This window comes from Vicia villosa, linkage group LG1 (assembly GCF_029867415.1).
Source record: "Vicia villosa cultivar HV-30 ecotype Madison, WI linkage group LG1, Vvil1.0, whole genome shotgun sequence".
Taxonomy (NCBI): domain Eukaryota; kingdom Viridiplantae; phylum Streptophyta; class Magnoliopsida; order Fabales; family Fabaceae; genus Vicia; species Vicia villosa.
This window is the reverse complement of record NC_081180.1, coordinates 6,961,055-6,974,753: the sequence shown is the minus strand read 5'-3', so window position 1 is coordinate 6,974,753 and position 13,699 is coordinate 6,961,055. Positions and strand designations below refer to the sequence as shown.

The following is a 13,699-nucleotide window of genomic DNA, read 5'->3' as shown; positions in this document are numbered from 1 at the left end:
GCAATCCAGAAACATATTCTTTTCTCGACAGGTAATTCAAGCCAGAAAAATGAAAGTGACCAAATCTCATGTGCCATAACCAATCATCATTTGGAATGATAGAACTTAAGCAAGGAAATTTTTCATGTTGAATTTTCAAAGGAAATAAGCGGTTTGGTGTCATTCTTACCTTTGTGATGAATCTGCCATTTCTATCGATCAACGTGCAAAAACCATTGTGAATCTGCATGTTGTAACCTTTCTCCGACAGTTGTCCCATACTCAGGAGATTGTGATGAAGACCAGGAGCATAGAAAACATCACCAATAAAGTTTTGAGTTCCATCTTTCAACCTGATAGCAATTCGACCTTTCCCCAAAATTGGAATATTTGAATTGTTTCCAAACTTCACGGTAGATTTTACCGTTTCGTTTAAAGAAGAAAATAATTCCTTTTTCCCACACATATGATTACTACAGCCAGTATCCAGATACCAAATATCCTCCTCCTCCTCAGAAAATGTATTACTGGCCAAAAATAAATTTTGTGGATTTTCAAAGTACTCACATGTATTTTGATACGAACTTTCTGCCACATTTGCCTGATGTTTGTATCTGCAATCAGCTGCTTTGTGTCCAAACTTTCCACAGTGATAACAACTATAATTCGTCCTTTCTTGGTTGTAGATACCTCTTCCTCGACCACGATTGTTGAATCCAAAATTGTTTCCTCGACCACGATTGGTGTATCCAAAATTATTTCCACCTCTTCCTTGATTGAATTGATTGGAATTATTGTCTCTCCATTGATTAAAGTTGCCACGTCCTCTTCCTCCATAATTTCCTCAGCCTCTGCCTCTATAATTTCCTCTTCCTCTGTTGAAAGTATTTTGATCTCTTTCTTCTACAATATGACTTGACTCAGAAGTGTTGAAATTCACCTGACTCTTTAGAGCTTCTTCTTTTACCACCTTTTCGGTCTTTTCTAATATTCTGTTGACATGACTTTCAATGCTTCCTTGTAATTCTGCTACAGACAGAGTATCTGTATCGTGGGACTCAATTATTGTAGTCACCACATGGTCAAACTTCATCGGCATCGTACGCAGAATTTTTTCTACCACTTTGCTATCTGGAATATCTTCTCCATATACTCGCATCTTGTTGACGAGATTTATAACACGAGAAAAATATTGTTCTACTGTTTCTGAATTTGACATTTCGGACCTTTCATATTCTCTACGCAGCGATTGTAATTTGGACTTCTGAGCTTTCTCTACTTCTTTATGTGACAGCTTCAATATGTCCCACGGTTCTTTAGCAGTTTTGGCATTTGCTATTTTGCCAAATATTGAGTAATCAATTCCTTGATAAATTTGTGAAAGTGCCAACTGGTCCTTTCTACGAGCAACTTCATCAGCTCCTTCTTGTAAACGAGGATCTACAAAGCTCCAAACATTGTGAGCTTTTAAATGTGTTGTCATCAACAGTTCCCAGTAACTGAAATTTAACTCTGCGGTTAATTTTGGACCAGACCAGACAAAATTGTAATTTGCCATATCTCTCAAAAAAATACTCACAATAATTTTTTTTTGACACAATGAGAACTCTTTTGTTCCTCACACACTCAAAAATATTTTTTTTTGGACACTCACACTAGCAGAATCTAACCTGCTCTGATACCAATTTGTTATCTAATGGAACATATAGAAAATAAACTTCAACAAACAACTAGAACAATTTTGTAACACTCTTTATTTTTCTAATTTGATACTTGATATTTTTACAAAGCAACATTACATGCCTTTATATAGGCTTTTAAAAACTAATCCTTCAATGTTAAGTAATTAATGGCAATGGCGGTAATTTGTTGGCGGTGGTTAATTGGCGGTGCTAATTACCAGCTATATTCTAATCCTATTTCTTAATGGTTAAGTATTTTATAGGATTTCTAGCTAACACTTAATAATTAAGAAAAACTTAAAATAGGCTTCTAATTACTACTTTAATATTCTAGGATTTTCTTGATTTAATTCTAACATTTTGTATAGGCTTAAAAGCATTTCATACTCATAAATAACAGTTTCCACAAGGAATGATATATATCTTATAGTCTATAAGCACCTTTATAATCCTCCTATAAAGCATGAACAGAACTGTCTGGGCAATAATCACCTACGGCCAACTTTTTGGCTATAGATTCTAACAAGGTTAAAGCTTAACAAATTTTAGCTTGAGAGAAAAGGTTAGAATCAAATTTTAAAATTTTAATAATTTTTAATAAAATTATAATTACTAACGTTCAGACGGGCACTCCCGTGCCCGTCTGTCCGCTTTCTTTAATGCGCACAGCAGAGAAAAATAAACGTGTGTATATTTTTTAATGAGATTTTTACTGTACACTTCATTTGCTGAAATAATATTAGACACAATTAATAGAATTAAAATGAATATGATAAATATATATTAGTTTAAATAGTTTATGTGAGTTTACCTATACAATAATAATTTTATTATTTTCTGATATTAAACTAATAGAATTTTATTGAGAGAGCGTTTTTTTTATAAAGTTTGTGTTATACGTCCCATTAAAAATAATATTAATTAAACATGATTAGTATAATAAAAATTAAGATGATTAATGGTATTTTCAGTATGTTTTAGCATTATGTCACACCATTTTTTATTGGGCTAACACATATGTCTTTTATGTATATGTCTTTTGAACAAAACATGTAGTTATTGCGATATTGTATATATGATGATACATGTGTCTCCCTCACCCTCCTACCCTCCCTCTCCATCTCACCCTCCCTCACCCTCTCCCTCTCTCTCTAGTTTTATTTTGTTCAAAGTAAATAAAAATATTTTAAAGTGTATAATGAAATAAAAGTAGGTCGGTCCAAAATCCCATATCCTCTTTATATATATTTATAGATTATATATAATTATAGATAATTATAGAATAGATATAGATTATAGAATAGATACAGTTATAGATAAGGATTGTTATAAATCAGAGAAAGAAAAATAAAATAGAATAAAAGGTGTATTAAAATACACAATTAAATATGACAACAATAAAAATGATATTATATAATTATTTTAAAATATGTTAAGCTATACTTTAAACAGAGATAGCAGATAGCAGGGTTAGATATAACATCTAAATTGAAAATTTTACTGCTAAAAATGAGAGGGACAAAAAATATCACCAAAAATACTTGCTATTTTTTGAGAGTTTGGAGGGAGGGGAGGGGAAGTCTTCCAAAAATGAAATTTTAAAAAAATATAGGAAAATATTTGACATTTTTTGGAAAAATGATTTTGTTTAAAATGATAAAAGAGTCATTATCATTAGTAAATTTTTAATTTTCAGAATACTGTAACAACCTAAAAGATATTTGGAAAATTTATGTAAGCCCTTCAAAACCCTCCTTCAATACAATTTTTGAGTTCCCCCATTTTATGGGGTTTTTGGTTTTATTATGAATAAACTCAAACCCTCCAAAACCCTCCTACCCAAAATCTTTTTATCCTTTTCATCCAATTTTTCCTATTTTTCAAAGCCCTCCCCTCCCTTCCCCTCCAAACTCCCAAACATAGCCTAAAAAAACAACAACGTTAAAAAGAGAAGAAAGGGTGAAAAAGATTAAAATTAAATAATTGGGCTAATCCTTTAGATAGGTGCTCTATAGACACAAATGTTTTGAAATTATCTCTCTCTCTCCTTCTCACTCTCCCTCTCTTAAAAATGCACTCTTTTAAAAATATAAATTGAGGATAAGAAAGTGAAACTGTAAAACTTATAATTAGCATTAAAACAGGCCAGACCAAAATTACTAAATATTAATATACATGAAGATATTAAAATGTGTTATGAGTGTTTTCACGCAAAAAGATAAACAACTAATATGTAAGAAAATAGAATTTGTCCAATAACATTAGAAGTTAAAACTAAAGAGTGTAAGAAAGTGAATCAAAGTAAAGAAATAAGAGCAGATGAAAACCAATTTCAATCAAACACTATAATTCTTTGAAATACAAAAAAAAAAAAAAAAAAATCATACAATGTATAAAAAGTTGGTGAGAAAGTAATTCTTGTAACCAAACTGTGCAAGACTAAAACAAAATAAAAACAAATAATCAAAACCTTGTAAGTGAAAACTAAAAAATTTAAATAGAAGTTATCTGCATAATAAAATAAAAATTATGAGAGTCTGTCCCTTTCATTGTAGCCGTTTCCATTCTTTCACTTGTGTAAGCATATTTATTCAATACTTAAATAAGTATTTAAGTTATAGTTTAAATCCATCCAATGGACAAAAATCCTCTAATTTGATCACCTTTTGAACTATTTTATGAATGTCCATGTGATTCTATGTAAATAAGTTTAAAATAAATAAATTAGAATATAATTATAAAAAAAAAATTAAAAAGAACAAATAAACTACAACATCAAGAAAAAGGAAAAAGGCATAAAAAAACTTCCATTGCCATAAAAATTGGAAATGAGAAATACATGTTGGCAAAGTTTTTCGTTGCTCTATTTTATTTTTCTACCATGTCTTATGCCTAAAACTGAAAAACATTAAAAATACTATGCAGAAGTTACATAATCATTTGAATGAGAAGTTACGTGTTAGACATGAAATTCATCATTTGAATTGGAGGTTAATAAACCAACCAAAAACTGTGACAAAAAAAAATACAAAATACTTTTTTGAAAAATTAGAAATTACAAAGGGTAGAATTGGTAGAAAAAAAGGTCAGCCCAAAAACTTGATTTCAGAAGCCCAAATACAACATATAATTATAGATTATAGATTATAGATTATAGATATAGATATATAATTATAGATAAATAAAAATTTGATTTGAATGATTATTTTTAAAATATTATTTTAAATATTTTACTGATTTTTTTCCAAATATTAAAAATTTAAAATATCACTTAATTTTGAAAATAAAATTTATTTGTGAAATTATTCTTTTCATTTAAAAATAAAAAATTTATATCCTTTAAAAAAATTTAAAATATTTTTTTTAAATTAAAACAAACATGCCTTAATTTCTCTTATTATCTAAGAAAAATTGGTTGAATATGATTCCGCTTTATTTATTGACCGAAGAATTTTATTTTAGTCAATAATGATGGCTGGAACTTGGAAGTTAGACAATTCTTAGAATGGCAAATTACCAATAATTTAATCTGTTATTAAAAATTCACTTGTTAAATAAAAAATCATAAGAAAAGAAGAATATAAAGAGGGTTTAAGTTCATAATTTCTACTAATTTCAAAACATAGCTTTCTATTTCTAGTTCCAAATGATGTGCTTTTTTCTCCATTTGTTCTTATTTCTGCTTCCTCAATTTCCTTCCTATACTTTCTCATTATGCAGCCATGATGATAACTATGCCTTGATACAGTTCAAGAACTCATTTGTCATCAGCACTTCACCTGCACCATGGTCTCGTTGTCCATCCACTCCTTCAAAGATAGGATCTTGGAATAACGGTACAGATTGTTGCGAGTGGGACGGTGTCATGTGCAACAACGTATCGGGTCACGTGATTGGTCTCGACCTTAGTTGCAGTCATCTCAAAGGTGAATTCTCTCCTAATAGCACTATCTTCCACCTCAAGCAACTTCAACAACTCAACTTGGCTTCCAATCATTTTTTTGAATCTACAATCTATCACGGAATTGGCAATCTAGTGAATCTCACACATCTCAATTTATCATACACTGGATTCAGTGGTGATATTCCCTCCTCAATCTCTCACTTGTCAAAATTAATTTCCCTTGATCTCAGCGGTCGTTTAAGAGTTGAACCATACACCTGGAAGCGTCTCATTCTTAACGCAACTAATTTGAGACAACTTCATTTAGACAATGTAGACATGTCTTCAATCGACGGAAGCTCTTTGTCGCAACTAATAAACTTGTCATCCTCTTTGGTATCTCTCAGTCTATCAACCACTAGATTGCATGGAAAATTTCCAACTAACATCCTCTCGTTACCTAATCTTGAAGAACTAGATTTGTCAACTAATCAAAACCTTACTGGTCAACTTCCAGAATCAAACTGGACCGCTCCTTTGAGATATTTAGACCTCTCCTACACTTCTTTCTCTGGTGGAATTCCTCATTCCATCGGTCAGTTGAAGTCTCTTACTCACTTAACCCTTATAGAGTGCGATTTTGACGGGTTTGTTTCTCCATCTATGTGGAACCTCACTCAACTCACACTCTTGATTCTTGAAGGAAACAATTTTCATGGTGAGATTTCACCATTGCTTTCAAACCTCACACACCTCACTTCCTTATATCTTGACAGTAATAACTTTAGCGGTAAGATTCCTAATGTTTTTGAAAATTTAATCAACTTAGAATATGTAGCACTTTCTGGTAACAATCTAAGTGGCCAAGTTCCACCATCATTGTTTAATCTGACTCTCCTTTGGCATATAGATTTATCGTTTAACAAATTAGTAGGCCCCATTCCAACAAAAATCGCTAAACATTCAAAACTATATCTTATAGCCTTGGATAATAATATGTTAAATGGAACAATTCCGCACTGGTGTTATTCCTTGCCTTCATTGGGTGAGTTGGATCTCAATGACAATAACCTAACAGGTCCAATTGGTGAATTCTCAAGTTATTCTTTGAGATATCTATTTCTCTCCGATAACAACCTACAAGGTGATATTCCAAATTCAATTTATAAACTTCAAAATCTTTCTGACTTAAGTTTGTCATCAACCAAGTTGAGTGGTGTTGTGGACTTTCACCAATTTTCAAATTTGACAAAACTAAGTTTTCTTGATCTTTCCCACAGTAGTTTTCTTTTTATCAACGTCGATAGTGGTGTTGACTCCATCTTACCTAACCTTCAGGTATTATATCTATCTTCTAGTAATATTAACACTTTTCCTAAATTCTTAGCACAAGTTCAAAATCTAGTTGAGTTAGATCTCTCTAATAACAAAATTCAAGGGAAAGTTCCAAAATGGTTTCATGACAATCTCTTACACACATGGAAGGAAATTGACCATATTGATCTTAGTTTCAACAAGTTGCAAGGAGATCTTCCAATTCCACCCTATGGAATTCTATACTTTTTACTCTCAAATAACAACTTTGCTGGAGATATTGCTTTGAAATTATGCAATGCAAGTTCTATGAATATTCTCAATTTGGCTCACAACAAATTAACAGGCATGATTCCACAATGCTTGGGAACATTTCCTTCTCTTTCTGTATTGGATATGCAAATGAATAATCTCCATGGAAGCATGCCTAGAAACTTTTCCAAAGGAAATGCATTTGAGACTATAAAATTGAATGGCAATCAATTGGAAGGACCATTACCACAGTCTTTGACTCACTGCACGAAACTAGAAGTGTTGGATTTAGGAGACAACAATCTAGAGGATAAATTTCCCAATTGGCTAGCAAGTCTACAAGAGTTACAGGTACTACGTTTAAGATCAAATAGATTTTATGGTGCAATCACATGTTCTAGTTTCAAGCATCCATTTCCAAATTTGAGAATTTATGATGTGTCTGGCAACAATTTTAGTGGCCCCTTGCCAACATCGTGCCTCAAGAACTTTCAAGGAATGATGAATCTGAATGACAGTAAAATTGGTTTGCAATACATGGGTAATGACAGTTACTATAACGATTCCGTGGTGGTCATTGTGAAAGGTCTTTCTTTGGAGCTAACGAGAATATTGACTACTTTCACAACAATTGATTTATCAAATAACATGTTTGAAGGAGAAATTCCACAAGTCATTGGTGAATTAAATTCTCTCAAAGGCCTTAACCTTTCAAACAATGGAATCACAGGTACCATTCCACAATCTTTGAGTAATTTGAGAAATTTGGAGTGGTTGGACCTCTCACGGAACCAGTTGACGGGTGAGATTCCTGCACCTCTGACAAATTTGAACTTTCTCTCGCTCTTGAACCTTTCACAAAACCTTTTGGAGGGAATCATACCTACAGGTAACCAATTTAATACGTTTGGAAATGATTCCTATGAGGGAAATGCAATGTTGTGTGGATATCCGTTGTCAAAATCATGCAGAAATGATGAAGAAAAGACACCATATTCAACAAGTAATGATGAAGAGGAATCGGGATTTGGTTGGAAAGCAGTTGTAATAGGTTATGGATGTGGATCAGTACTTGGAATGCTCGTGGGATATAGTGCGTTCTTCAATGGTAAACCACAATGGCTTGTGAGGCTTGTTGAACACATGTTTAACATAAGACTGAAGAGAACACACAACAAAGCTGGTGCAAATCGCAGAAGAATACATTAGTTTCATGTGATGCTGTTTAATTTTCTACTTCACTGTTTAATTTATACTTACTGTTTTAGGAATAAAGTATGTGTTTCTATAAGGATACACTATTATTTTGTTGTCAAATGTGGTTATTATTATTATGATATTCTAACACAAATTTTGACATCTGATCCTGATATTGTATGTCATTGTTCGAACACATAAACACACAGAAGCCTTCTAGCTTGTGGAAGCCCTATTTTTGTTTGTGTGTTTAGAGAATTCAAGATGCTTATAATATTTGATTAGTGTGTTTAGAGAATTTTTATGTTTGAAAACGGTTTTTAACTTAAAAATCAGTTGTAGAAAAATAAATCCTGTTTTAAAAACTGGATTTTTACATCTGAAATCAGTTTTAAATTGAAAACTAGTTATTCATTTTAAAACCGATTATGAAGTTTGTTTTATAATGAATATGATGATAAAGATGTTGAACTTTATTATATGATAAACGTGTTGAAATTTTTTATATTATGCATATTCTGAAACATGTTATGTGATTAACATGTTAAAGTTTGTTTTGTGATGAACATGTTGAAATATGATCTGTTATGAGAATCTCGAGGCATGTTCTATGATAGTGATATTGTCATGTGATGAACATCAACATCCTGGTGTTATTAATATTATTTCCATTGGCTTATTTTGAATATGAATGTTGTTGGTAGTTCAGGGAGAAAATCTAAACGTAAGGAACTAAATCATAGCAAAAATTCATTCGAACGAAACCGAACAGTTTCAATTTACTCAGAATCAATCCGCTTCAATTTACTCAGAATTGAACCGAACCAAAATCATTGATTTGGTATACCATTTCAAAATTCCGAATCATACCGAAATGTAGAAGACAATTTTTCCCGAACCGAACCATTAAATTATTTTTCAATTTTTTTAAATAAAAAATTAAAACTTTTTTTTAGTATATTTTTATTTTCAATTTTAGTTCGGTTCGATTTTAGTTCAGTTTCTGTTTGGTTCTAGAACTATTTGTGTAATTAGGTTTGGTTCATTAACCAAACATAACGGTTTGCTTATTTTAATCTCAGTTCAATTCGGAGGTTCAGTTTAGTTCATGGTTTTTTTAAACACCTCTAGGTGTTGGGACAGTGAAGTAAGAATCAATGTAATGGTTGATCTACCTTATTTAAAGAGATAAAAGTGTCACTCTTCAAGTATTTAAAAATTTTCAATTCAAACTTCATTTCTTACTCTGTTACTGACTTGAGTATTGAAATGTTAACCTTGCAAGTCAACCTCCTCTCCACTGCATCGGAAGCCTTGAACAACCATAAGTAGCACATTGTGACTTCAACCTCTATAATCATCATATAGTTCCAAAGTAGAACATTGACACCGTTTGTGATAATCAACTTTTGATTCCTATGATCTCCACGATTCATCGTTTCTCGATTCGACCGAATCAAATCCATATCTCCTTCGATCAAAACGCAAATCTCCATTTCTTGATGAGCTTTGTCAAGTTCGTAGTCAAACTTGTAGTCACATTCCTATCCAATGAGACTATTTTCCCCACACACACTTGTACCGCCGTTAACACTCTTCAACAGGACACTTTACCGACATGCGGGACTCTTACCCTTTGCCTATGTGGGGTACTTTTGATACAAGCAAGTCGGTCCCTTTCTCGAAACATAGGGCTCATGATACCAAGTATTAGAACACCAATCGGGGGTGCCGAGCGAGGAGCATACTATAGGGTCATTTTTTGAACAACACACCTTTGTGGGAGACACACCACTTCTTCACCTAAAACCTTAAGGTGATAGGTGAGTGGGTTCTCCCACTTATATATGCTTAAGTCTCCACATTCCTATCCAATGTGAAACTATTTTCCCCACACTCACACTTGTAATTCTTAACATTAAGTAGTTAGGAATCTTTATGAAACTAGTAACTTTAGGTAAGGATATAATAGGAAAAGCAAATAATATGTGGGGGTGTCATTTATAACTGAGGGTGGCAGGTTAAATTTTCAAAAATCTAATTTAAAAATGAGGTCCATATAATAAAATTTGATTTTTGATTAAAAAAAGAGAGAGGGGCTAAAGTGGAACATAATTGTCTCAATATTGATATGCCATAGCAAAATGTTAAAATTTTATAGAGTAGTGTAAAACTAATTTATAATGACAAATCAATGCACAACCTTTAACGTCAAATAATATCTTTGACACGCATATAAATAAATATATTTGATGTAAAATCAAAGAGTGTTGGTGCAACTTTAAGCATTACAAAAAGTTTCTTGTTTGGTTGTTTGAAGAGATGGAGGCACCGCCATTTTCCCAACTTAGAAGTGGTTTCTTTTGTTCCAACACTCACCACTATCTCCTTTCTTTCTTCACATTACTGTGCTAGCTGCATTTTAATCCTTTTTGCTGCATCTTTCTTCTGCTTTGCTGTTTCATATATTATTATGGATTAATTACGTTTTTAGTCCCTATAAATATGCGACCCTGTATTTTTAGTCCCTATAAAATTTTCCTTTAATGAATGGTCTTTCTAAAATTTTTATAAGGACTAAAAATACAGGATCGCATATTTATAGGGACTAAAAACGTATTCAACTCTATTATTATCAACCTTCGTTTTCTTTCTTTCTTAGCTTTCTTGCATTGCATGTGCTCTTTTGTTCAGGTAGATTTTTTCCCTAAATAGTTTCTTTTTTTCCATATTTTTATGCGGATGATGATTCTTTGTTTAACTACCTCAACAGTCCTTCTCCTTTAAAGACCTTGAACTCACTTGCCATGGATTATTCTCTTTTCACATCATCCGATGCGACTCTTTTTGAGGAATCCGCATTCCTCATTGCTACGAATAACCTTTTCGACACATCAAACCCTCAAGTATCGTCATCCGAGAATTTAAGAAAAAAAAGTATTCACATGAAAAAGTTCCTACTTATTCTAGTCAACAAGCTGTGCAATATGGTTCTTGTAGCCCAGAACATCAATCTCTAATCTCAAGGGATGATGATGTTAACCACCTTCTTGGATTACTTGACGTGCAAGACCCAACTGTGCAAGACCATTCTATGAAAGATTCAATTGAGGGTGGAATGTATATTCCGGAACTAGGTCAGATTGAACCATACATTGAAGCGCCAGATTGTGATTACAATAGCTTAATTAGTACAACACAATCTTTTATTCCTTTAGCACAATCTAACACTAACAGTAGTAATTATATAATGCATACTGTTGATCCTGAAAATAATCCTTATGAACCAATACCTGCCACTTACAGAAATCAAACATGGAACTATCTTGCCAATTTCGCTTTAATGGATAGCAATCCAATTCAGACAGGGAATGATGAGGTTAGAAATTTGATGCATTTTGTCTATTATCAGTTCTTTTGCGGTTTATATATGTTCATTTCTTTCTAGATGTGTCAGTGTGTTAAACAAATCAATCACTGTAAAGATATTTTGTTTTTGTATATAGCTTGTTCACATTAGACGCAGTATACATATGGGTTTTCTGGATTATGAGAAGATCAGTTATACTTCAAACATCACTTCTGCTCTTCAAAATCTGATGAGAGGAATGCAATACCAGCCTCAAATTATTACAAATTAAAGGCATAGAAAATGAAATGACGTTTTCTGGAAGGAATCCTGGACTCATTGGTAATGTTCCCTCAATCTCTCACTTGTCAAAAATAATTTCCCTTGATCTCACCGGCATTGTAAGACTCGATCCATTCACATGGAAGCGTCTCATTCTTAATGCAACTAATTTAAGACAACTTCATTTGGACGGAGTAGACATGTCTTCACTCAAAGGAAACTCTTTGTCCCAACTAATAAACTTGTCATCCTCTTTGGTCTCTCATTCTATCATCCACTGGATTGCGAGGAAAATTTCCAACTAACATATTATCTTTACCTAGTTTTAAAGAACTAGATTTATCATCTAATCAAAACCTTAGTGAGATTCCTTATTTAGACCTCTCCGACACTGCTTTTTTAGGTGAAATTCCTTATTCCATAGGTCTGTTGAAGTCATCTACTAAGTTAGTCTTTAAAGAGTGAAATTTTGATGGGTTGGTTTCTTCATCTATGTGGAACTTCACTCGATTTTCATTCTTGAATCTTGCCGGCAACAGTTTTCACGGTGAGATATCATCATTATTTTCAAACCTCACACACCTCACTTCCTTAGATCTTCAATATAATAACTTTAGTGGTAAGATTCCAAAGGTTTTTGAAAATTTCCAAGGTGTCATCCAATATATGAATTCAATAAATAGAAATAGATATCAATTATTGAAATTATTAAGCAAATTGCCACGATTTATCACTACTGCTATATATTAAAAAAAAAAAAAAACTTAGTAAATAAATGTGCAAAGATTCCAAAACAAAAAAAAAAGAACAAAACCCCATAATGTAATGTGGTAGCAACCATCTAGAGAGGACATATAACTATTAAAGAATGATGTAAGCATACATAATACATAAGTATAATACTACTACTAAAGAAACATTCTTAGTGTTTGGTTTTAAACTATAATGGAGCATGACTTGACGACAGGCGGTCCTAGTGCAGTTATCCTGTCCCAGACATGGGCTTGAAAAGTTGAAGAAAGGATGATATTATGATCTTTAGGTTTTGCTTTAAAGGTAATGTAAAAAGTAGTAAGAGGAATACGCTGGCTCACTGCTTTGACAATGTCTTGAAACACGTAAATTAAACCCTGATTGTCATGATTGTAGTTATCCAGAGCAAGTTTGGAGAGGTGAATGAAACGTGGGCGCCATCCTTCTGTAATGGTAATGGGTCTTGGGAAGTTACTCAAACGTAAATTCGCCAAAGGTGGAACAGGAATAGCATCGTAGGGACTTATGTTACGACTCCTCTCCCAATACTCATCCACGGCCTTTTCACTATCCTCTTCTTGTTTTATCATTGCTTTATTCTTGTACACAAACCTATCACATGAAAAATAACATGGACACGGATCGTCTTCGTACTTGTCTTTTAGATATTCGATTGGTTTCGATTCCCAATCCAAGTCTGACTCAGTTTCCGATCCTGATTCATCTTCTTCTGATTCAGACTCTGATTCTTCTTTATCTGATTCTGATTTCGGCAGTTTCTCTTGTTGTTCAGATTCGGATTTCAGCGGCTTCTCTTGTTCGTTACCCATCGGCATTAGCTCAGAGAAGGATTGAATAACAATTATCTCGTTTCGATAGGAGAGACTAAAAACCTCTTTACTGTATATAACCAAGCAAACTTGACCTTTTTTTTGATAGTAAAACTTGACCGTTTTTGTTTGGACGGATCTTGCTATTTGCTAACCCTAAATACATAAACTGATATAT

The 13,699-nt window shown here is 32.7% G+C and overlaps 2 protein-coding genes across 2 annotated transcripts; one reads left to right on the top strand and one right to left on the bottom strand.

Moving 5' to 3' along the window:
• Nucleotides 1–823: 823 nt before the first annotated feature.
• On the bottom strand, nt 824–1,537 carry LOC131619575 (uncharacterized). Its single transcript, XM_058890878.1, has one exon. The coding sequence runs from the start codon at nt 1,535–1,537 to the stop codon at nt 824–826; it is 714 nt and encodes a 237-aa protein (XP_058746861.1).
• Nucleotides 1,538–5,307: 3,770 nt separating this feature from the next.
• Nucleotides 5,308–8,319, top strand: LOC131600320 (receptor-like protein 7). The gene has a single exon (XM_058872504.1). The coding sequence runs from the start codon at nt 5,308–5,310 to the stop codon at nt 8,317–8,319; it is 3,012 nt and encodes a 1,003-aa protein (XP_058728487.1).
• The last annotated feature ends 5,380 nt before the right edge of the window (nt 8,320–13,699 follow it).